Genomic DNA, 26,444 nt, shown 5'->3' with positions numbered 1-26,444 from the left:
GTCTAAAGTCCCTCTCCAGCTCTTTTGGAGCCCCTTTATGCACTGGCAGGGGCTCTAAGGTCTCCCTGGAGCCTTCTCTTTTCCAGGCTGAACACCCCCACCTTTACCAGTCTGTCTGCAGAGAGAGGGGCTCCAGCCCTCAAAGCCTCTTCATGGCCTCCTCTGGACTTGCCAGGTCTATGTCTTTCTGGGGACTCAAAGGCAGCAGTGCAGGTGGGGCCTCATGAGCAAAGGGGCCAGATCACTTCCCTTGAGCTGCTGCCCACACTGTGGGATCAGCCCAGGATGTGTTTGGCCTTCTGCACACTACTGTATGAGACACCCTGGGCTAGTACCTTGGGTACAAGCTGAGATCAGACAAAAATTCCCCTTTCATAGACTGGTGTTAGAAAGCAAAAGAACAATGTTCAGTGTCAATCTCATATTAGACTTTAATTAATAGTACTTCCAGCACAGCCAAGAATTGGGTACAGCTGGACCAACCTTGCAGTATGGAAAATCACAGGATATTCATTAGTATATCCCTTTTTGCAGGAATGAAGCCTTGTTTAAAATAACTCTCTCCCCTGCTCTGTGTTAGGGGGATTTGCAGTCTGCAGCTATGCTTTGATCTAAAACTTGATAATCTAAAACCTTGCTTGGAAAAAGCTCTGCAAGAACTGACCTCCTCCAGTTCATGGAATCCTCAAAGGCGGATTCCAGTGACTTGCCACAAGTGGCTTAGGCAGAGCTTCTCTTGCTACGCAGTTCCAGAGCAGTCACTGGAAATAACTTCTGTCATTACCTTAGTGTCAGCTAGCAGAAAACAGAGATACAAATCAATCCTACTAGGGGTGAGGAAAAGGGGAACCAGGCAACACACCAGGTTTATCTTCCTGAGCAGGAGACTTTCAAATTCCACTGGCCAAGCCTGAAAAGGGCAAAGAGTAAGTTTGGGTTTCACCTTGGAGAACAGCACAGTCAGGCTGTGAAAGTCAGCCAGCACTGATAGATCACTTCCATGGCTCACAGGCCAGCTTCAGCCCAAAGACAACAGGTTAAACCCTCCCTTGTTACTAGAAGAGCCCACATGAACTTTTCAGCACTGTGAGCTATTTCTGGAGCACCTTGCACTTCCACTAGTAGAATCCTGGGGGCTCTGACAAGAATAATCACAGAGCGGTTTGAGTTGGAAGTGACCTTAAAGCTCATCTCATTCCAACTCCCCTGCCATGGGGCAGGGACACCTTCCATTAAACCAGGCTGCTGGTCTGGAACAGTTCTGGGGATGAGGCAGCAAGAGCTTCTTCGGGCAGCTTATGCCAGGGCCTCCCCACCCTCACAAGGAAGAATTTCTTCCCAATATCCAATCTAAATCTTTCCTCTATTAGGTTTATTGCCTATTTATGGAGGTTATTATTTGGCCATTGTCCTATTACTAACACTCTGTATAGAAAAGTCACTCTTTTTTATAAAGCCCCATTTTAAGTACTGAAAGGGGCTGAAAGGATTTCTTCACCTGAAGACTGGGGATGCAATCCAGCATTTTCTGTTCTAGGGAGCAACAAAACCCAAAGTAATTTGCTGTAAGCAGCAATAGGGCATGAGCTTTCTCTATTTGCTCAGTAAAGGAGGTCCACAGATGGAGGCTGCCTCAGCTCCTTGTTCACTCCCAGGCAAAACCCCAATCTTAAACCACAAAGATTTGCTTAAATTATCCTGGCTGCACATGCAGGGAGAATGCAGGTGGTAGAACAGAATCATTAAGGTTGGAAAAGACTTCTAAGATCAAGTCCAGCCCTTAATCTAACTCTTCCAGGTCCACCACTACACACTTCCAGAGATCGTGATTTTGGTGTGAGTCTGCTTTTGGAGAGACAAACCGTTTTTTTTTTTTTTCCCCCCCACAGGAAAAAAGGCATAACTGCAATCACACTATTGCTACAATACCAGCCACACACCCTGCAACACTGAAGGGACCAAAGCAGCCCACTATTTTTGCCCAAGTTTATTTCTAGAAATTTGTACAAAAATTGATACTCTGTAATACAATAATCTATCAAATATGACAGATGAACATTTGTCTTTAGAGGCAAGATTTCAGGAATGTGAAGTACCATCCTCTTGCATGGAAGAAAGGCACATTTTAGAGCTCAAGATACACTCAACTGAATGGTTTAAAAGGCAGGTCAGACATGCAAGTAGTGCAATGTTTCAGGTAAACAAACTGTACTCTGAAGAAATCTCACTACAAGCAGTGTTAACATCCACATAAAAATTTTGTAAATACTTTTAAGAGTAGCTCACTTTAGACCCTATGTGTGCAAAGGCTACTCCTTTACATTCACTGGATGGAGTAATTAGAAACCGTCTTTGGCCAGAAGTTACTTCTAGATTTCCCCAAATACTTCTGGGATCCAAAGCACTTGCATCAATAGTCCCACTGCATTTTCCCTCTGTGGGCTACCCTAAAGGTCTGCAACACCAGGGCTACACAAATGCACCATCCCACTGCTCCTAGAGCTTATCCTGGGAGCTGTGTGGCTATGAAGAAGTCTCGTATTTCCAGCTACAAGCCTCTGCACATGGGACATACCTGCTTCTAAACTGACATTTCAAATACACTGGTGAAATTACAACCACAAAATGATCCACTACACTATGGATCAAGGTTCACCCAACTCTTCCCACTTGGTTTCCTGCATCATCTGTCATAGATGTCACACCAGGGGTGTTGGCAGCCCAACTGTACTTTCAGAATGGGCTTCTCCAAAGCAGAAATACCCTCGTGCTACATAAGAATGTGTCAACAGGGCTCTTGTGCAACATGCCTGTAAAACTGCCATGCTGCTCAAATCAACCTGCTGCTTTTTAGGTTGAAAACCAGATGGATCCTACTCTCCCAAAATAGCTTGTGCTAGTGGGTACAGTATCTGTAGGAATGTTTCTAATCCATTGCTGGTCATCCAACAGCATTCTATAGCAGATTACAAAGGCAATCATTTACCCCATCCAAATCCTCGCAATCCAACAATGGGGAGTTGTGCTTTTTTTGTATAAAAAGATGTTTGTAATGGGATTTCTCTAAAGCAAAGCCTTTATTATTTTTAAAAGTGGTCTAGCAATGCTTTAAACACTTGCTTTAAAGGATACATACACCCACACATGCTTTCAAGTACACAATGACAACGTGGACTCCTGGAAAAGATTTGGTGGTTCTGGAAGAAGGAGGTGCTGCTGAGCCAGTGCCTTCAGTTGACTTCCAAGACCTCAGTCTCTGGCAGGCCAAATTTGCTCTTGTATTTGTCGAAGAGTTTGATCAGGGAGTCCACATAAATGCTATGGTAGAAGTCCACATCCTTCTGGGATGGATTATTGATTTTAGGGATGGTGATGGGCTCTCCAACTGATAAAAAAAAGGGACAAATCCACATTAGATTAAATGCTTCCACAACCTGGATATTCGTCCTCTATGGACACAGCTATCGTAGATCAGCACATCCATTCTGGCACAGCACAGTTTGCCTGATTCCTCCCAGTTTTTACAAGGCTCTGAAGCATAACTGTCCCACCACAAGGACGCACATCACATCTGCAGCAATACCAGATTTGCTTTAGCTACACAGATGCCTCTACTGTCCAAGGTGGCTGGGAAATCCCCCTTCTGTTTACAGCAGAGTGATAAATCCCTCCTCAATTAACAGAAGCCAAGAGTCAGTTCTTATGTATTCCCCTATACACACCACAAAGGCAAAGCTGACCATTTTTCCCCCTCCCTCAAAGCCTCGCTGCTTTGGGTTGGAAGACTCAAATGCAAGTTTTAGAGTTGGCTTTAAGATTCAGCTGTCAGACAGCAACCCACTGGCCAGTTCCAGGAGCATGGGGGGCCAGGTTGCTTTTGTCTTTAGCTACCCAAGGCCAAAGAAAGTAGAGATACAGCCTCTTCCCCCCAGAAAGAGCTCTCTTGCAAGACTGCCTAGAAGCAGAACATGATTGAAGGCTTGTAACCTCTGGAAACTCTTCTAGCTCATTCTCAGTTTTGCTGGAAGGTTTTATATAGAAGGGAAAGCCAAGACTCCAACTACAGCAGGTGTACAGCACAGACTCAAGTATTCTGCTACCTAGAGAGGCACACTGAATGTTTATATCAAAACCTTACCAACAGTAGTGATGGGCTTGGAGTAAGGTAACAACCCCCAGGTGGTAGAGGAGAAGAGGCCACGGCCATGAAAGATGCATGGAGCAAAGCCAATGTGCTTCTGGAACTTCTTCTGAACCCATCTTCCCCAGGAACCCTCTTCAAAGATCACCTGCTTGTACACTTCATTCTCCCCAAAGGAGTAGACGGGAACCAAGTCCGCTCTAGAAAGACAAAGACGTCAAGAGCCCACCCCCTGGACTGTCATATGTGTGTTCACATGACCACAGTTGGAGAGCCCCACACTTGCTGCTGTGTGTTCTGCCAGGCTGCACAGCTGCTGATACATTGCCCAAAGGTTTTTTTGCAGCACAAGGTACTGACGTAAGCCAGCCAGACTTGCCATGACATAATAGATATACTCTGAAGGCATACAGGAGAATTGTACTGACAACATGCCTGTGGAACACTGTGCAGTCAGGCACTAGGCATGCTTCCATATATACTCAACTCCTGTTTTTGATGGACATCTCCTTTCAGACACATGGGGATCAGGGGGACTGCACAGGTCATCACCCCATGCAGGTTACTGACACCTGCCTCTCCTTGCCCTGGAAGTCTCCTGCTGTCCCAGGGATCCCCCTACCCCTGTACCTTGCTCAGGGGCAGAAGCTAAAGGACACTCATGCCTGGCACTCTGGGCAAACATCCACACAACACAGCAAAACTGCAGAAAGGAGAATCCTCCAAGGGAACAGAACCAACCACAGCATTGTTTGGACTAGAGGGGACCTTTAAAGGCCATCTAGTCCTATCCCATAGGACATCTTCACCTAGCCCAAGTTGTTCACATAAAAGCACCTTCTGCATGGTAGTGGTACTGCTCTAGCATTGAGGCTGCCCCTTACCCATGCCGTAGAGCCAGTTTCACAAATCCTTTCCGGTTCTTTAGTGTCACAGAGTTCTTCCCTGGGGTGCAGTTCAGGGACTCTGCTGCCCCTCCAACCACAATGATGATGGCATTGCCACTGCCATTCTTTGACAAGATGTAGTCTATGCTATCACGGTTCACAGGACATATACCTGGATCAAGGAGACAGACACAAGGGTCACATTACATGATTGGCTGGTGACTTCAGGATCTCCTCATACTTACAGCACAAAGTTTATAGCTCAACTGCAAGTTGAGATGTCAAACCTCCCTGTGGTCAGAGAGGGTAGTATTAGCAGGCAACCTGTTCCTTAACTAAACTAGCAGTTCATAGACCTGGCAGCACTAGACTTCATCATAAACTCCACAAACATCAGCTCTCAAAAATTTCCCTTTATCAAAAGACTTCAGCAAGGATTTTCTGTACCTAGTGATATCAAAGGCATTGGTGTTAAGACATCCTCCCTCCATGTAAACTTTACAGTAGGATTTGGTTTACCTTTAGTGAGAAAGAAAGCAGTTATGTTATTTTGATGGATAGAAGTGTCTGATTTTGACCAATTCCTCAGCAAGATTAGGTAGTAGAATAGATGCAGGAGCATACTTTAGTGATACAAAAAGAATAAATGGATAAACCTTTAAGACAGATCTGAAATAACATGAAGCTCTTGCAATCCTTTGCTGTCCTGGGAAGGAAAGGATGTATGGGACAGTGTGTTTACATAAGTCCACACTCTGAGGAAAGTGTCTGGAAAGGTCCTTCCCACTATACCACACTGGAAAGAGCAGGACTTCCCTTCAGCTTTAGTAAGCAATCTCTGCCCTAAAGCATCAGTCCCCACTCCAGGGAAATGAAAACCCCAAGACAGCATCTTTAATTTCTTCTGTATTGCTCTAAAAGTGTGAAGAAATTTGATTGTCTGCTCTTTAAACTCTTGCTTTTATCCTACAATTGGTGTCCAAGCTTGCTCCTGCCTCTCATTTTTGGCCAGAATAAGCCAAGGAGAAGTGGGATGCCAGCATTTACATTCCCATCACACAACACATCTGATCTGAGTACTTTAGGTCATTGCCCTATTACACTATTTAATCTTAGAAGCAGATTTTGCACATCTCATGGCCATTTTTTTTGCCCATTACTTGAGCCAAGAACTAAACAATGAACAGGCCCTGGGGGCTTAGACAGGACAAGTCTGTGAGCCTTGATGTCTATCTGGGCACCAGGGTCATCACCTATCCCAGCTCCAGATATGAACAGAGCAGACCACACTTGGAACAGATCAAGTGTGACCGTTTTTCCTCTGAAAGGCTCAGGTTATACTCACTGCTCCAACTTTCAACCTTCTCCCATTCTCCACACCAAGGCTCATGCTGGCTACACAGGCCTGGCAACAGATTTATGTTCAGCTCTTTCACGCTTGTTAGAAGGAGGAGATTACTGCTGCTCAAAGCACCAAATCGTTCCTTCAGAAAGTGCAATGAGACATGGAGACAAGTTGCAATAGATAAATTCTGCTCTTCAGCACATTCACACAGTATACAGGTTTTTCTGATAATCTCCTCATGCGTTATATGATCCCTGCTATACCTTAACCTCTAGTAGGCTGTAAAATTAAGAATTCTTACTACTTGTAAACCAACTGTGTGTATTGGTACAGTGTTAGGATTTGTTATAATTTCACCTGAAGTGGTTCATCCACAGAGAAAAGGATTGAGGGAATTATCAGTACTTTCCAAGTGATGTTAAGGCCTTTTTATCAGAACCCTTAAGTTCTAGGATAGAAAAGTGAAGACAAATTATGGCTTTCAGAAGGTTAACTTCATCACACCTGTAGTCTTGAAGATCCTAGCAACAGAGGAAGCACAACACTCAGGGATAGCCAAGCCAGCAATGACATTGCTAGTGTTTACTCCCACCTTCCTTCCAAAAAGGAGAAAGCAGCTCTGGCTGGCCACAAGATTTGTCTGCCAGTCATACTGAACAGATTTAAGATTTTTTTTTAAATATAGAAAGGCTGCATGGAAACTTAGGCAACAACTAAACTTGCAGATGTGATGGACTGGAAAGCAGATCCCAACTTCTCTTGTGCTGCTGTCCTGTTAATTCCCAAATTATGGACTTCATGCAGCAACTAACATCAGTGCAGGAAGATAAAAACCAGCTTGAGATACTGCCCTTTCTAGATAGGGACAAACACATTTTCTGCACCAGATCCAGTTAGTCTTTCTCTCCCTCACTTAGTTAAGACAGTAATCTCAGAAATAGTCAATTCTAACAAGTCAGAGTCAGGTACAGCTACTCCTGTCATCTTCCCAGGCATGGTACTTACTAAGATATCTATTTTAAAGTCATTTATTGATGAATCAGTTACAGAAACAGCAAACAGGTTACTAGATTGTTCAATTCATGGTCTTTGTATTACTCCCTCATCTCTATCTAATTGACAGGCATCCTCACTCCAAAAAGGAAGCTCAGGCCGTGCAAGAACACTTTACTGATATTTTAAAATCTGCTTCCTCTGCCCAGTCATAACTTAAAAGCCCCAAGCATTAAAATCCTGGACTCCATTAAAACAGACCTATTAATGTAATTCAGCACACTTACATCACTGCATAATCCGTGTGATCCATCTATAGGAATACATTCAGGGAAGGGGCTCTCTGAACAGCTGGAACCATGCAATACCTCAGAATCTTTACCCTGGCAGGCACCCAGCAGTGCAGTTGGGTGGAGACAGAATCCACCACCACCACAAAACACAGATGTGTGACAAGTCATGTGGTAGTGAGACCAGGAGCTGAGCTGGCCATGGTTACTCAGTATTTTCAGTCAGTGCAACTTCTTCCTGTACCTTGTAACAACAACTTGGACAACTTTGTTCCATGTCTCCACCTTCTAAAACTACAGATGTCAGATATCTTTACTATGCCTTTGGACAAGAGTATCCTAGAGTTAAGCATGAACACAGAGGAGCAGCAGTCCCTGCAGCCCAAACTAGTCATATTCACAGAATCACAGAATGGTTTTGGTTGGAAGGGACCTTAAAGACCATCCTATTCCAACCCTCTGCCATGGACAGGGACACCTTCCACTAGACAGGATTTCTCACATTTATTCATAGCTTCCTCTTGACAACTATATGAAAGCAATGTTTGGGTGATACTACCAGCAGGAAGTGGCTACCTGAGCTTCCAACACAGCTTTTCACTTGAAAGAGGTGAAGACAGCGCAGAGCCAAGGGCATGAGCAGAAATGGCACAGTATGATTGTGCTTACCACCAGACATTAAGTAGTCCCTCAATATGGGCATCCTGAAGTTCCCAGCCAGGGTAGCAAGGTACGGTCGGATCCCAGGGAATTTCTGGCTGACACCTGTGGCCTCTGTGCTGAAGTTGCAAAAGGCACCCAAGCCCATGATGCCATGTGGATGGTAGCCAAAAATGTAATTCCTGGTGGTCAGCAGATTGTGGGTTTTAACCAGCTAGGAAAGAAAAAAGAGCTCAATTGAAGATGGATATTTTCAAGTAAAAATGGGAGAAGCAAAAAAAAAGTCATATTCCCCAGGTTTTGTCTCTCTTCCCACCAGGGAGAACAGCCTAAGAGCTCATGTATGGGTGCTTCTGGATTTCAGAGGCTCTGGTAGGAACAGCCTCCCAAGCAGAGGGAGCAGGATAAACAGGCTGATCTCAGACACAAGAAGCCTGCCAGCCAAGCAGGAATAGGGTTTGGGTTGCTGCAGCCTGGGCCTTTTGCTTCTCTACTCCTTCCTAAGGAATTCTTACACACCTCTTGCCCAAACTGACCAAGTTCTTCAGTCCTGTAGCCACAGCTATGCCTCCTTCCAGGCCCTGTCTCAGCACATTAGTGGCTCACATCCCAGTATGAGGGGGAAAGAACACAAACATCACTGTCTCATAGCAGAAGCAAGTTCACTAAATGCCTGAAAAAAAGAGCCAACCAGTTAATGCGCCTGTTGGCCACCTTACAAGTGGGAAAATGTGCAGAAGGGTGGTAACCACTGGAAACAATCCCTCCTTTTAAGAGGTTCTGCCCTGGCCTACATGCCAAAGGGTAAATGAGACACCTCAAGCCATCCCCAATTCCTGCAGGACATGCTCTGGGAGTTGTGATCACATTGTTTTCAGGCTGTGCAATATTCCTAACCATTTGCTCCTCTGTTTGCATAGCATGGAGACTCTCTACAATTGTCTTAGCTAGCACGGAACAACCCATTCCCTGGTACCAATACTGCCATGTGTCAGAGCATCTTCCCCAGGCAGTATGCATGCAGTCTGAGGGAGCCCACAGCACAAAACACAGCAGGGCTGCTGCATCATCCTACAAAAATAGAGATCAAATTTCTTTTTTTTTTCCTGTATGTTAAAATACTTTGTGTTGGAAGGGACCTTAAGGATCATCCAGTTCCAAACCTCTGCCATGAGTAGAGACACCTTCCTCTAGATCAGGTTGCTCCAAGCCCTGTCCAACCTGGCCTTGAACACTTCCAGGGATGAGGCAGCCACAGCTTCTGTGGGTAACCTGTGCCAGAGCCTCACTACCCTAAGAGTCAATCTCTTCCTGACATCTAATCTAAAAATCTCCTCTTTTCAGGCTGCAACAGTGCCACTTTTTGCCAACAGCAAGACCCCAGCAGCTCTCAGACCTACAAGTTGAAGCTTTGGCACCCCATCTCTCAAACTGCACATGCAAAGGCCACTCTGCATCAGTTCCCATAGAGGGAAAAAAAAAAAAAAAGCCCCAGATTTCCAAGATGTCACACTAGCATTACACACCCCACTGCCTTGGACAAGAAGTGTTTTGGCACTACACAAGTCCATTCTGTTGGATCATGCTACAGGGAGCTGAAGTACCATTGCAACACACAAAAGCAGCATGCCAAGAAACTTGATTCCCTCCTCCTTGTTCTCAGCCTTGCCCCTAGATGAAGCTACAGCTCCTGTGCTATTTAAAACAGCAGCTGCGATACAGGCACGATGCAGCAGCAGGTTTCAGCACAATTTCCTCTGGCTTTGAGGTCACGTAGAGCTCCAGGAAGAGGGCACAGAGGCTTGTGGTTGCAACAGCTCTGCAGAGCCTCACTGCCTATATCACACCAAGTCATCCTTTAATCCCTTTTCCCTTCTTTCCCAATTAGCAGATGGCTATGCTTTCATTTCCCAGGGTAGAAGGGATGCCCCCTTGACCAGTTACAACACACAGGGATCACAGACTACAGACCAAACACCACTGTCCATGAAAAAAAGTAGTGATACGGTAAGCAACCACTCCATCTATAAGCTCTTCCTCAGTTGTAGAGAGACTTCTACAACAGGCTGCAAAGGGCAGCGGTGGACTCCCCATCCCTGGAGGGAGTTAAAAGCTGTGTGGATGTGGCACCTGGGCACATGGGTTAGTGGTGAGATTGGCACTTCTGGCAGAATGGTTAGAGTTGATGATCTTAGGACTTTTCCAACCTAAACAATATTCTGAGTTTATGACTCCAGGCCTGGTAGATACAGACACATGTTGCTTGGCTGGACAAGTAGCAGACACTCCTCCTTAAAGCTCCTGTCAGAGCAAGGTGGTGATTTCCAAGCCTCTTATCTCTCCTGCACCAAGCACAGCTCATTTATAAGACAGACAGCTGAAACAGGGTTTGTCCTTGTCATTCTGGAGCACGAGGCATCTGCATGTTGATCTTGGCAGAGCCACACATACAGAAGAATTCTCCTGCTCCAGCCCCTACACCACATGCAAGGACACCCAGATCCCAGTGGAGCCCATTGCTTGGATACCTCATAGGAGCCCCAGCCAAGCTGCAGTCTTACTGCTGTGGTTGTTTTCCGAGAGCTCCTGTTATGGAGCCATGGGGTTGGCAATACCCATGACAATCAATCACCCACTCCACTGCAGGAGGTGGGCAAGGGGTATGCAGGATCCAACTCACCAACAGCAAGGGAGAAGGGCTAAGATTTAGCCTGGTATTCATACATATATGCTTTTCCCCTGTTTGTCCCATGCAGGCTGCCACTGCCCTCTACACCTGTCCCACAACACAGGTGCTCACAGAAGGTAAACATGGAGGGTGCAGATGAGGGTCAGTCTCTTCTGCCAGGTAAGAAGTGACAAGACAAGAGGACACAGCCTCAAGTAGCACCAAGGGAGGTTTAGATTAGGTATTAGGGAAAAATTTCCTAAAAGGCACTGGAATAGTTGGACTCAATCTTCAAGGTCTTTTCCAACCTTAGTGATTCTATGTGTTCTTCCACTCAAGTCAAGCCAGGGAACCTAAGACTAACAGACATCAGACAGGGCTGGGCACTTCTTTTCAAGTGGAGGTCTTGAATCTGCTAATGCACACTCAGCCTCAGGAGGGTCCGACCTGCCAACACCTTCATCTCTCCCTAAATTTAATCTAGAAGCAGGAATTCTTGAAGTACTGTAAATCACTTATTTTTAGATTCCAGCAAGAGTGAAGACAGTGAAGTGCACAAGATGGGGCTTTGGAATTAGAGTGCATTTAAAGGTCCCTTCCAACCAAAACCGTTCTATAATTCCATGCCAGAAGCTCTCTTCAGGAGGCTGATCACTCACTGCTGGTTCTTTGAACGTCTCCCCTTGAGAAGCAAACGGTGTTACCAGGTTGCCCCAAGGAATTCCTGTAGTTGTCACTGAACACTATTGCAACTCTGTTCTGAAACTCCAGCTGTTTTTTCCTTTTGCCTTCAAGGTCTTCTCCAGTCCCACACAGCTCTTTGGAGCCTCAGTGCTCCCATGATAAGGCAGAGACAGCACATCCTTGCTGCATCCCAGCTGGACAATCAGTACTGGGAGTGAAGCTGAACCTTCACCCCATTGCACTAACACCTGTTCCCAGCTGCTGTTAAGAGACCAAACCTGTTTCTCTGGGAGCAAAGTTCATCCACCTGTCTAATAATAACAGATTTCTTTGCACAGACCTAAGCCAGCCTATAGAAGCAGTAAGCTAGTGCAATAGTGTAAAGAAAACAAGTGTTAATATTTGAGTGCCAGATACAGCTAAAGAACCATATTGTCAATGTTATTTGTAGGAACAGTGGCATATTCAGTAGAGGAGAAAGGGGACTGCAGAACTACTGCTGCTCAGCAGTAGTACCAGGGGCCAAAGAGCAGGACGAAAATCAGTTGTTTGGATGGGAGCTGAGCAGCACTGACTATGGAAGCATGCAAAGAGCAGAAAACCAGAGCTCATCCTGCAGGATCCAAGCAGCAGCTCTCATGAGCATGTAAGCTTGCAAAACAACCCAAGAACTGCAATTAGCTGCATCACACCCAGCAACATTATGGAAGAAATCATCTTACCTTCCCAGAAGTGCAAGCCAGGACCTGAAGACCCCCCACAAGGCTCCCAGTATTATATGCATCACAAATTCACAGAATGGCTTGGGTTGGAAGGGACATTAAAGCTCAACTTGTTCTAACCCCCTGTCATGGGCTGGAATGCCTTCCACTACACTAGGTTAGGACACAGCAATCAAACCCCTCTATTTCCATTCTGTAACTCACATACAACAATTAAGGAGGAGCTTTTCCAGGAAGCTAGCCAAGACACAGAATACAAGAAAAATTGAAAAAAAAAGAAAAAAAAAAAAAGACACTTTTAGCAGCAATTCCTGCTCTGGCCAGATGCCCACTCCCCCAGTGCAGTCATCCGGTCTCCCTCCACACACCTGAAGTGCTCACAGCCTGACAAAGGTGAGGCAAAGGTCTGCAGCCCTGGATACCTGGAGTCCTATTGCACATGGAGATGCTCACATGCTCAGGTAGCAGCTTCTTTACCTAAATAAAACCTTTAAATCATGGCACTCCCAGCATGACATCCTCAGATCAGCCATATGTGCTCAGGAGGCTGCTGGGATCTGTCTGCTCCAGTCCAGCACCATGCATACACCTGCAAGGGCTTGGGCTTCACCTGTTGCTTCAGGTCCAGGACTCAGCTCACTGGAATGTTCCCCAGCTGCTTCATGCACTGCTTAGCTTAAAGAACTATTTACAAGGCCAGCCATTAACCAGCAGACAAACTTAAGCTTCTAGTGCCCTAAAATAGCTTATTACTGTTAGAGCACCTGCATGAAGCCCCAGAGAATGTGGCCAACCACTGCTCATGCTGAATAACTGAGCCAGATTCAGGCTGCTTTCCAAATCCACCTGGTATTACAAAACATGACCACCTATCTCCAGGTATGGGTACAATAGTTCTAGTGTTTCAGGCTGGGAGGCACTGCTGACTCCAGTGAGACCAGCCTAATCAACACAAACATCAAAGCAGAGCTTGATTCTCATGCAGCTACTCTAATACAGCAAGCCAAAGAGGAAGACATTCTTCCCTGTGAGGGTGATGAGGCCCTGGCACAGGTTGCCAAAAGAAGCTGTAGCTGCCCCATCCCTGGAAGTGCTCTAGGCCAGCTTGGACAGGGCTTGAAATAACCTGGTCTAATGGAAGGTGTCCCTGACCATGGCAGAGGGGTGGAATGAAATGAGCTTTAAGGTCCCTTCCAACTGTACTGTGATTCTATGAATTAAATCTGAGCTGATAGCCCAATACATGTGGTACCTGTGCAGGTATGGATGCAGCTACCACAGCTCTATGTGCAGACTTTGCAGGAGCCAAGTTCAGCATTACAAATGCCACCAGTGAGACTGCCACTGGTGTGATCCATCCCTGCAGTGCTCAGTGGACACATGGCACAGGACGAGGCACATGCAGCAGAGGACTGCCCTGACAAACCATGAGCCAGGGACACAAACCAAACCCTACTGAGCCATTACACAGATCAGGATCCAGTAAAGGGATTTTTGCAGAGAGAACATTTAAACAAGTGATCCTCTGTAGACCCATCTCCCTCTTGACCAAGAACAGGTAACTAGTTTAACTCAGGAGTTCCCATGCTCTTAGCAAACTCAAGCCCAAGACATTCCAGTTCTTGGTACCATTCCTAATACCCAGAGATATTATTCATTGTTCATGCTGTAAGATCAGTCCCATAACTGCAGAAAACCACCTCTAGCACCTTTCTGCCCTAAGATCCCTGTAGCAGCTTTTACCAACCCTGCAGCCAGCTGGCTGTTCCCCCAAAACACATGCAGGAGTCATCTCCCAGCTGTCAGCCCTCAAGTTCTGCCCTTTGCCTGTGAACTACCAGTGGGGTCCATAAACCTTGCACAGCTCTTCCCCCTTAGTGGCAAAGGTGAAACCCATAAGGAGTTCTCACAAATGGGCCATGTGAACTAGCAAGTATTTACCTAAAAACTGCTGCAAAGTTTAGTTTATCTACCCCACCTCATCTCTAAACCTACTTAAACAAGCCAGCTGTTTGACACTTTTAATATCCACAGTGGATCTGACCTGCAGGGCTTCTGTAGAGCATATTTCCATGAAGACAATGATAAGTGTGCCATTAAAGGAATGATGAAACAGCAGAACCAGCACTACAGGTGACACTTTGGAATCAAGTCACCAGGATAACAGAGCCCACTTCAGCAATATCCAAGGCAGCAATGTTTAGTGCAGCACTGAGGACTTGGTACTAAAACACAACACAATCTGACATCCATCTTCAACGGCAGAGCCTGCTCAGTTCTCTGTCAGCCATGAGACCCAGGCTGACTTCCAGCCTGTGCAGGCATAGTGAATTTTTCCATGTACACTTAGGCTTGCCAAGAATTACCTGTTAACAACAGCAAGTTTCATGGTGGACTTGGCAGTGCTGGGTTAATGGTCAGACTTGCTCTTAAAGGTCTTTTCCAACCTAAATGGTTCTATGTTTCTAAGAGTACAACAAAAGGCTTGTTCACCAGCAGCACGTTCAGGCACCCTGAGAGTTCAAGTGACTTTGCAAAGGAAGAAAGCAGTCTAAGCTGCTTTGGCATCCTGCTGGAATTGGATTCCCTGTTCCTTTCTGAGGCTGGACTATCTTGGGGATAGGTAGCTCAAAAGCTGTATCAAAGTCCCTTCCACATGCTCAAGCTGAATAAAACTTGCCAACAACCTTACATAATAGTCCTTTCAGCTGTGTGCCCTTCCAGAGAGGATCGAGTTTCCTCCTCGCCAAATTTGACCCCTGCTCCCTTCCAAGTCATCCAGCTAATTCTGCAGTCCCAGAGCAGCCTGGCAGCCCTGTCTTCTTTCTGCAACATGTCTGAACCAGCAGGAAAAATACAAGTATGTGGTGAGCAACTTACAAGCTGGAGAACTGAAGCTATTTCCACTGCTGGAAAACCCCCTTCTCCGAAGCAAACAGACTTGAGAACAAATTTCACTGCTCCCTGAGAAGTGCTAAGGCTTTTGGTGCACAGGGGTCCCAGATATTCTGGCCCAATACATCCCAGAGCAGAAGTGTTACTGGAGAACTGGGCTATATTTTATGATTTATGAGAGGGGAACAGTGTTAGGGTCAGGCACTACACAGGACTCTGCTGCAGCACAGAAGAGAATCACAGAGTGATTTGCATTGGAAGGAACTTTAAAGATCATCCAAATCCCTCCTGTGTGCAGAGACACTTTCCACTAAACCAGGCTGCTCCAAGCCCCATCCAGCCTGGCTTTGAACACTTTGAGGGATGAGGCAGCCACCACTTGTTGGGACAACCTGTGCGAGTGTCTCCAGAAGCTGGAGAGATGAACAAGGATTGCAGATTGCCTCCAGAAATCTGATAAGACCACTAGAAACAGAAGCTTCTGGCAATCACTTTGCCACCACTGGTGATACATTTCACATTTTCTAACCACAGCTGCCACAAGCAGGAATGGTATGGCAATGGTAACTGAGCCATGTCCTGCTTATGGTTCAGTGTCACAGACAGACTAGTGCCAGTACAACAAGGCACTGAAGCAGTTAAATCCCAGGGTATACACTTAAACTTTTACTTACTCTTATTGGAAAATAATCCCTGAAGTACCTCCATATAGCCCAGTTTCTCACCCACTGGGATCTTCTTCCCCCTGTTGAGAAAAATGAATCATGCTTTTAAAGCTCTTTCCACATGGTTGTCCATCAAAAAGCCTAGAGGACTTCAGCATTTGCTGTCTCACTACAGAAATCAACACTTCCATTCCTCCAAGTGGGACACCTGCATCATTCACTGAAATCAGTGCACGCTCTGAATATAAGGTACTTCAAGGAAATTAAGGCCTGACTACAAATTCACAGTAGACAACTCTACCATTCAAACTAGAAACATTCAGATTCAACCTTTGGGAAAGGCCAAAATCCTGGATGATTTCAGTCATCTTGAGGCCATGGAGAACTGTGCTAATCTGGCTATAAAAGTAGTTGCCAAAGCTTGTCACCACTGCTGGTTCCCATTGCTGGCTTCTACAGGGTTGGGGTTTTTTTCTGAGATAAAGTCTTCTGCTTAATTTGCAGCAACACTGACTCCATAGAGGAGCTACATCTTAATAATCACATCATAATCTGAACCTTGCAAGAGCTGGAGAGGACAGCAAGGTCTTGAATCTTTAGATCTTTCTGAACTACAGAAAGAACCTGTGCCTTATGCTAGCAAAAGCCAGCAATGGCAAGATATTAGTGAATGTTAATTTTGTATTGCCCTCAGCATCAATAAAACCTGCAGTGCCAAGGGCTGACATTTAAATGCTTCACTGAATAATGCTTTTGGTCAGGGATTCAGCCAAGTCCCACTAAGAAGGGAAGTCATCCATTATAAGGAAGTGCTTCTTTGTCCAAATATGGAGACAGGGACACTTTAACAGCAATGATCTGTTCTGTAATATTTACCTTTCTTTGGTGTATTCCAGTCAAATACCAGCCAGGCTAAATATAGAGCAGCAATCGCCCAGCAATCTGTGCACAGTATGTACATGAGGATTAAAGTGCAAGCAATACCTGGAGAGGTGCAAGAAAGAAGAAAACAAGGTTGCATCAGGTTTTGGTCACTATTTACACCCCTTGCCTTTTGAATCTATGTCAAAGCCTGATGTCATTAATCCTCAATCAAATTGGATTTGTCTAAAAACCCCTTACATAGGGCTGAGGCAGCTTCCTCTAGAGCTCTGGAAAACCTCAACCTCCCCTTAATGGTGCGTCTAGGCATCTCTTATATCTCCAAGTAGGGCAGTTGCTTCACCAGACTTGATGAACACCAAGATGTCTTTGTGGCTCACATCAAGGGTTTTTTCCCCACAGCTACATACATCTTCCACAGGTTACACCAGCTCTACATCAGCCATCCATCCCACCAGGGTGCCAAGGATCCCACCTACAAGTGACATTGCCATTTTAGCACAAACTGAATTGGGAAGGTACAGTGAGACAGATGCTGAGTGCAGTTATTCTCCAGTTTAATTATTAACAATCCAGTGGAGCAGAGCAGGCCGAGATTTCACATAATCCAAGTACCCAGGGACAAACAGGCTTTACTCTTTTACTGGTCTAACACAACCACTTCTTGCCCATCTCTGGTACCTCCTGTAAGGAGACCAAGCCAAGAGGAAGGCATTCCTGTCACAATCACATCAGTTACCAGCTGCTTCTAAGAAAAATCTCTGTGGATATTCCCATGAATGAGCCAGGTAAGACATTTCCAATTGTTTCAGCCTCATTTGCACGGTAGACAGACATGAGCTAAACATCAGTCAGTCTTCCCATAGCTCTTATGAGTTTCTAGAGCCAGGAAAATTCATTTATTGTTGAAAATATCAATGTAACTGTTTTATAATAACCACACACCCCAGGAACTACCCTGCTGCAGTACACATCCAGTAATTAATGCTTATGTAAAAGTTAACATTTTTGCATTAAAATTTTTCCAGAATTACAGCCAAACCCCTTTGCTTTAGGCCAAAAGCTGTTACCCATGATAAGGAAAGTGAGAACCCATTGCAGCACAGAGATGATTTGGAGTTGTTTCTCTGCTTTGGATTTCAATAGCCAGAACAAATCCTGCAGAGCAGAAAGAATGTTCGATCCTGTGCCTAAGGAAAGAAAAAAAAAATACAGTAACATTTGCATACTGAGTAAAGGTAATAATACTTTTCCTTTCAAATAGAATCATAAAAGGAAGGATCATCAAGTTCAACTTTTTTTTATAAGATTTTTTAGATAAATGTGCAGTTTGCTTTTAGAGAAAGGCTTGCTAAAAGCTAATATTTTTCATTGAGTTTGAGCATCCTGGAAGAGGAAGGATTGCCATCTGCAAACATCCAGCTTTTTTCAGAATACTGAAAGGGATTAATGGGTAACCACCAGTTCCCACCTGAGCAAGCCTCTGTTCACTTGACCATAAAAATGCAGAGGATGTTAACACATGTTCCTAACACATACCCTCACCTCAAACTGCCAGTTCCTCGAAGTGGTGTTTGGTAAGAGGGAACCCCATGACCTCACAGTAAGATAAAGATCAGCTGCCTCAAGCCACACACAAGCAGACACCAGGCTGTGGTCCGAGTTGTTCTCATCCACCCTTCACAAGGCCTGTTGCACAGCTCCCAGTGCTGTTCAAGGTAAGCTCTGTGCTCCAGCCTTACTCAGCACAGCCCAAGGGCTGGTTGAGCAACACCTCAGTATACAGCCCTGAGGATCCACAGTTCTATGAGTAAAGAAAACTATCAGCAATCCTAAAGCAGTAAATAAGAAGGAAGGAGCTGAAAGCCACTCTTGAAGAAGCTTAAGATATTCAAGTGGGGAGAAAACCAAAAGTGGGTAAAACACTGAAGTGAAAGACTTGCTTTCTATATGAGGAACCACCCACTGCAGCTTTTGACAATATATTCAACAGCCTCCAGAAAGAAGCACTTGCAAGTGGGTCTTCCTTCACTTTTCTTCATTACTTTATTTACAAGCACCGTAATAACTGGCCAAAATACAAATCAAATATATTTACATATTTCCTTTTGTGTTTAAGGATCAGCCTTTTATTAGAAGGACTATGAAAGAAGCTATTACATTGAAGAGGTTCGGTCGTTGCTGATGAGATATGACCCTGCTAGTGGTAATACCATAGCAGGTGTTCACACTCAGTCAAATGAAACTGATTGAAAATAGCTTCCCTAGGTATAAGCAGGCACTAGGATTTTTGGTAGTTTCTACAAAGACACTCTCACTGACACATCCTTTAAATATGTAAAGCATCTGTTTCATAGGAATGAGGGTCAGTTTAGATTAGATAAGAAAGAAGTTTTTTACTATGAGGGTGGTGAAACACAGTGAAACACAATCCCTGGCAGCATTCAGGGGGGAGCCACACTAAAGGCTGCAGTCTAAATCTAGAGCCAGACCACCTAGTTCAGACCCTTGTTTCTGCTTAGTCCATGTTACATGGACAATCCCAGCAGTGGGTTGGGCATTAATTACTCTAAGCAGACCAAGTTTTAGGCTGGGATAGATCATACCACTACAACTGCCAGTAAACTGGAACCTACAGCACTAATCTAGGTTGAAGTAGGAACTAGAGCTGGAGGCAGTACTTTACAAGATAATATACTGCAGTATTAAGAATGAATCCAGCAAGTAGTTTTCCTGTTTCTGCGGTGGGACAGGAGAATATGTTGAGTTAAACTGTCACCATGCATTGATTTGCCACACTAGAGTATCTAAGCACTGAGATTCAGAAATCCCATGCTGTAAAATCTAGCAGTAAATCCCCAAATGGGGGGTGAGGGATAAACTCCACCCCATTTTTCTACAAAGCCAGTTGCCTGTTCAAGGGTAAAAGAAATCTTTGGGTTTGGAATGGTATGTACTCAAAGAGACATTTACAGCTCATCTCAATCCAATGCCCTGCCACGGGCAGGAATATTTCCACTAGACCAGGTTGCTCAATTCTTGCCAAGGGGCCACAGCTCCAGGAACTTGCTATCCCAAAAATCTTACAAAATTGCACATCAACAAACTTGATGTAGACTGAGGATTACCAGATACTAGTCTAAAGAAAGCTTTTAGCAATAGTGGTGTCTCTGGCCTTATGCCTATGTCCTCAAAACAAGCCAGAAGTCTTGGAGATGATTTATGACTCACAATATGTTGGGGTTCCTCCCCCTTGGCATGGGGTCCAGGGGGAGGGGACCCTGGAGTAGAGGCATGGCCTACTGGGTTTCCCTACTCCCTGGTCAATCTTGTTCCCCATTGGTTGTTTCGTATTCCCCTGCACGGGGAGGACCCTGCTTGTCCCGTGATTGCTCAGTTCTTCAGCAGTCCCCCAGCCACGTGGCTGGAGAATAAAAATCTCTGAAAAATCTATTTCTTTCCATGGGCCTTGCTATCTATACATGTTGCAGAAATCCCCACTGCAACACAATAAAAGCCCAGTCCCATGTAATTTTTTTCTTCTAGCACCTGCATTTACACTACCAAACCTCTTTGGCTTCATAAACCCAACACTCCAGCCTTGGATCAGCTAAATCCCTATCCTCTTCCCAAAGAGAAGAACTGTTTATCCCTCCAAATGAGAATTTGTACTTTAGCATTTTCTAGATGTTTGAACAAATTGTAGGCATTGCCAGCCCTGTAAATAGACCAGTACTGGGTAGCACGAGTCAACCTGTCAACTTGTTTTTTGAACCACATGAAGCTCACATCCAACTTCTGCAGACAGAGGGAAGGCAGTGGTTTGACAGACAGCTCTAAGCACTGCCTTTGGACAAGTGGTGTCCTGGGTCAGTTATTTGCTGAAAGCAAAGATATCCTTCAAAGAGAACAAAATTCTCCACACCAGAAAACTCAGTAGTTACCATGGGCTGAATATTAACATTTAATTCCCAGTTAAGAAATCAAAGATGCCCCACAGCAAAGGAAAGGGCTGTGGGAATGGTCAGTCACCTGGCAAGTTCATCAGGTCTACCTTTGCACCAAACCTGCAGACTCTAGATGAACCCATTTCATCAACCAGCCATTTACAGATTTTAGTGCCAAGACAAACCTTTCCAGACAGTCCTGAGCTTGCTATTCATCATGTCAGACCTGACACTGTGCATTCAACCTCCCATGCAAGCCTTGCATCCTTTCACCTTCAGTGGCCAGGAAGCATTTTTGGAAAGACCCTCCATGCTCTGGAAAACCAGGCCAGTTACTAGTGACACAGCAGAAGAGCTTTGACAAGTCAACAGAAATGGGGGAGGAAAAGGGGGGTTGGCACTCAGTCACAGAAGAATAACCCAACACTGGCACTTGGGTTCAGTCCATTAGAGAAAATACTTCCTCTTAAGGGCTCACCTGTCGACCCACACCAAGCGCCCTTCACATACTAAAAACTCAAGGCATTTTCTCTAACTTTCAGGAAACATATTATCCTAATAACCTAGTTTAAAATGGTCCAGTAGACATAACTACAATTAACTCTGAGGCACAAGGATACAAAATGCTGGTGTAGGCAGTATCCATTTCTATCAGTCTTTTCCTAAGGAAATATTCTGGACCCTGAAGAAACCCAAAACCTCCATGTTCTACTGCTGAAGATAGTAGCTTGTCCTGTGCTGGCCATGCAGCACAGTCCCTGGAGCATTTTCCAGGATACCTGTTCTAGAACTGGAAAGCCTGACTGGGGATCCTTAAGATCATTAAGATCCCTTCTAACCCAAGCCATTCCATGACTGTTGGGGTCAGCCTTGGCAAACCATGTCTACACAGGACATACTTTACCAACAGGTTTCCTCATCTCAGATGAGATCCTAAGCACCCCAGATCACACTGCAGCCCACTCCCTGGAGAACTGATGGGATACTCCCTGCACTAAGCCATGCATAGCTCTCAAGGATGTTCCTTGTCGTGATGGACAGAGTAGCAACTTCTCCAGGAGACGTCCCTGCTGCTCAGAGATGGCAGCCATCTGCAGCCTTCATAGGAAGCTCAGGAACATTAGCCAACTATCCTGCAACTGGTGATGGGCTCACTACACTTTTATCATTTAATTCCATTAAATATCAAATGCAGGAGTTGCTACTAAGGAGATCCTGGAGTCAGCAAATAGTTTGACCAAGCATTTGACTCCTGCAATACAGACTCAGCATCTGATGCCCTTCCAGCACAGTTTATTTCAGATAAATTACACAAACAACATGTATATAGGCAGGGAAGCAGAATCAAAGATCCCAAGAGTGGCAGTAAACAGGACTTCACACCTGGGCACCAGAAAAACCCAACTGACAGGACTTAATTAAAAGTCAGCCAAAGAAATTAACTGAGAGGAAGTGTTATATATAGTTAAAAATACACTGAAACCTTGTTAAAGCCAAGCTTCATCTGCTACCTTTTCCAGACAATTAGCATGTTAATTCTCGGCCAAGAATTAAACTGCTTCACACATCTTATTTAGAGGAAAACCGTATTAGATCCATCAAAGCATAAGCTGCAAATGGACATTTTGAGCTACATATTTGGCAGAGGAGCTGAGATTGAAGGCATAACAAAGCTAGATAAGATAGAGAGACCAATACTAGAATATTCAGGAGGACTCAGCCTCCCATGCAAGAGCAGGAGTCCACATAGCAGGCTGCTACACCTGTAAAACCCCTTCAGCAACACAAGTTCTTCTGTGTTGTGGGTTTACTTGGGTGCCCCAAGCACAAACATATTCACCATAGATTAAAAAAATTTGTTAAGAAACTAATGAGTAACCAGAGCAGAGTATAGTTATCCTGCCCTGTACACAGCTTTAGAACAGTTTGCTCCTGTCCCAAGAAGCTACCCAATAATCCCATATTATCTGCAGTACAGTGTGTCTACAACTGGAGGTCAACAACATTGTTAACAGGGACATGCAAATAAAAATTTGTATCAGCTCCTTTAGAAAGGAGCTGGGATTCTCCAGACCCAATAAACAAATCTGTCATGACATTTCTCATGTTAGTTCTGCATTTACTCACAGTACTAAACTCGGCCCTTAGTCTCCACACTCACAGCTGTATGTAGGTTAAAGTGATGTAACCTTAAGACCCAGCTGCCCCAGACCAGCCAACAAGCACAGATTTAAGTTAGCAAGACTAAACAGGTCTGGATAAGAGAAAATGACCCATCATACTACAGCTTATCAGTGTGTCCAGAGCACATGGGAGCTCTGAAAGAGGGGTTTCATATGGGCAAGCCTAGACCTCCACCTCCCAAGCAACTTTGTCAAGAGAAAACACCTGATTGCAGCCAGCAGTGATCCTGTTCTCCCAAAACAGGAGCTCCCAGGCTGCCCACCCCAGAGCAGAACTGAGGTCTGGTAAACCTCACACACAGTGTAAGGCTAACTCCAAGGTAAAGCTGAGCAAAATCATCTTCCTCATCCCAAACTTGACAGATGAAGCAACATTAGAAAAGACACTTCAGCACAGGACAGCCTTTCAGTGTTCCAGCCACATTGGCATCTTTCCTCAGGAGAGAGGGATGAGACAGACTTCCTTGCTGCTCTGCCAAACACAAAGAGGATACCTCCTAGGCATCCTATGGCCAAAGTGAGGCAGGTCAAGATCAGGAGACCACAACCTCTCCTACCTGACCAGGTGTCTCAGAGCATTATCCAACCCTAGGTATTGGTCCAAGACCTGTTCTGATTTTTGCAATATTGGTTGATATCCAAGGACATTCCTCTGCATATACACAGGGATGGATATGGAGGCAGATGCCTGCACTCTTTTTTTTTACTTGTCTTTAAAATAGGATAAGACTCAATTCAGGCAAAATACACAATCACCAGGATGAAACCAGATGCCAGGAAAACAATAAGACTAAAGGACAGTATGAGCCATTCACATATTCACCCCAAAGCCAGCAAGCACAATACTTGGAAAAAAAAATATTCAGGGAGATAGGATAAAAAAAGAAGTCTAGTGGGTTTGTTCTACACATCCTCTGTAGTGGGAGAAGTTGTCCAACATGATCAAGCAGTACATGAGGTCCCATGAATGAACCTTTTGATCTGCAGGGTCCCACATCACTATCCCCAAAACCCAGCCCGAGTCAGAGCTCCTCTGAGAGGCACCTGTGCTTTCCTGCCCAGGCAGGCTACAGCACTGGCAAGGGGTTGGTGGATGTTGCAGTCACCAAGGCAACCTCCCCCATCTCCCCAGGCAGAAACACACGAAAAATTAAGTTAAAAAGCACAAATATCACTGCAGGATCCCCATGAGGTGCCTCAGAGGAAAACTGACCTGAGGAGAGTTAAGACAGCTTTCCATTGCTAATCAGGATTATCCAGAGATGAGGCCAATCACTGTCCCTAAACCACACTCAGTTTTGAATTATGCATGTGTCCTAGATCTATCATTAACATGCCAGTGCCAGCAAGGTGATCACCAAGGTCTCAGGTCAATGCTACATATTTTACAGGTTCCTGATTTATTTATTCTCTGCACTTAGGTTGCAGTTAACTCTCAGTTGAACAGTTCAGATGCTGCTAATTCAAATGACCTCTCTCAACTGAAAACATAACTTGTCCTCTGTTAGTTGTGCAAGCAAGCAAAGTTATTTTAAGAACCAGAGCTGAATACAGGAAATACATGCAGGTCTTCTCCCAGTCGGTTCACAACTGATCCTTCAGATCAACCTCTAAAATCCTTCTGGCTGATATGAGCATCAGCAGCTCTAGATACAGGACTGGGCAGGACAGTGCATAACCAAGACTTCAGGGTTAATTCACGAGGTTCATGTCCTTTCAGCTCTGCTAACGATTGCTTAATCAATAAGCCATTTCACAGGTCTCTTCATCCCAGGAGGTATTAGCAGTTTGCTTTTTGAGGGCAAAAAGCCTTCCACAACACAGAGCAATCACTCGAGGACCCTCCACAAATCACGGGGTAAATCGTTGTCCAAGTGCATTTTCACACAAAGCCCCCACTCTTTGCAAATCCTGACCTTTCTCTAGACAAGCATCCTTGCAGAAGGGATACAAAATTCGATCCAGCAAAACATTTAGACTTGCTGAATTTATTCCTGCAAGATCCTTTGAGATGCCTTTACAAGCAGGCAAGGTAGCCTGTGGTTTGTGATTTCCTATACTGTCTCTCCAAAGCCGTTAACCAGCATGTTCCAGTATGCAGGGAAGTGTTCAGTGTCTGCAGCAGCTCTGCCCACGACGGGTGTCAGGCACTGACACCCATTCCACTTCTCTCAACAAGTCACTTCACCAGCACGAAGGGCTGTAAAAGCAAACTTGGAGGAACTGGCTACCACAAAGCTCCTGCTGAGCACTGAATCTTCAGCTCCTCATTATAAGACAACAAAATTAGCAATGTGTTGCCCTTTTTCTCCTCTCCCGTTGATGTAGGTGTGGGGAACACAGTATTATGGAACAGTTGGACTTGATAAAGAGGTCTTATTCCAAGCTAAATAATTCTATAAAAATAAGGCTGAGACTAAACTCTTATCAGCCACGCAGTGGCGATAAAACTACTACACTTCTCTTCCTACCATCACAAAAAGGGGAAAAAAGGACTCGCTTATACGCAAGTGCCCCACGCCCACATTTTGCCAAGGTGCAAACTCACTTAGACCAACCAGAGCCGTTTCCATCAGCCCCAGGAGCGCAGCCCGAGCCTCCGAGCTCTCTAAAACACAAAAGCTGCGCAGACTTGTAATCCTCAACCCAAGAAAAGCTGCAGCTGCCTCCCCGCCATTGCACATCGCTCTTCCCCCTGCTTATTGCCCTAGAACAACATCCCTGCGGCCAAAAAAATGGGGAATATCATAAAGCTGAGTGTTTCAGTGCTGCTCCCACCCCAGCCCTTAAAACACCGCAATGCTCCTCCGCACCGCAGCATCCCCCTCCGGGCACCAGGGCTCATCTCCACCCCTTCCCACCGCCCCCCCGGTACCTCGGAGCACCCCGGAATAGGCAGCGATGATGGTCTTCATGGTGGAAGGCGTGGTCAGAACTCGGGTAGGGCCATGGGATGGAGAAAGGCACCCCAGCCCACAGCCCCGGTGCAGCCAGCAAGTAGAAGAGACACCCGCCGCGTATCCATATATAGCCCGGGGAGGAGGCGGAGAGGGAGGGGCGAGGAGGAGGAGAGGGAGGGGCGAGCCCGGCCCGGCTCGGCTCGGCCCGGCTCGACTCGACTCGACTCGACTCGACTCGACTCGACTGCCGAGTCTCTCAGCACAGACGTGGGGCTGGGGGGACGCTGTTGGCCCAGGTGATGCAGCTTTCTGCATGGGATAGGTATTTGGGAGCGGGGAGACCAAGCAGGGGCCCGCCCCCTATACAGACTGTTTCATTCTCTGTTTTGTAGAATCACAGAACGGTTTGAATTGGAACAAACGTTGAGGCTCCTCCATTTCTAACACCCTGCCAAGGGCAGGAGCACCTTCCACTAGACCAGGTTTCTCTGAGCCGTATCCTACCTGCCCTTGAACACTTCCAGGGATGGGGCAGCCACTGCTGCTCGGGGCAACCTGTGCCAGGGCCTCACCACACTCACA

General features: G+C 45.5%; 1 protein-coding gene across 1 annotated transcript; it reads right to left on the bottom strand.

The window, feature by feature from the left end:
• Positions 1-3,046: 3,046 nt before the first annotated feature.
• DGAT2 (diacylglycerol O-acyltransferase 2) lies at positions 3,047-25,948 on the bottom strand. The gene is made up of 8 exons (XM_082277464.1): positions 25,838-25,948; positions 17,903-18,022; positions 16,827-16,934; positions 15,960-16,030; positions 8,326-8,530; positions 5,026-5,200; positions 4,139-4,341; positions 3,047-3,385 (listed from the first exon to the last, which is right to left on the bottom strand). The coding sequence occupies exons 1-8, from the start codon at positions 25,875-25,877 to the stop codon at positions 3,231-3,233; spliced, it is 1,077 nt and encodes a 358-aa protein (XP_082133590.1). The 5' UTR covers positions 25,878-25,948; the 3' UTR covers positions 3,047-3,230.
• Positions 25,949-26,444: the final 496 nt, after the last annotated feature.

This window comes from Coloeus monedula (assembly GCF_965178545.1).
Source record: "Coloeus monedula genome assembly, chromosome: 3".
Taxonomy (NCBI): Eukaryota; Metazoa; Chordata; class Aves; order Passeriformes; family Corvidae; genus Coloeus; species Coloeus monedula.
This window is presented reverse-complemented; position numbering and strand designations above follow the sequence as displayed.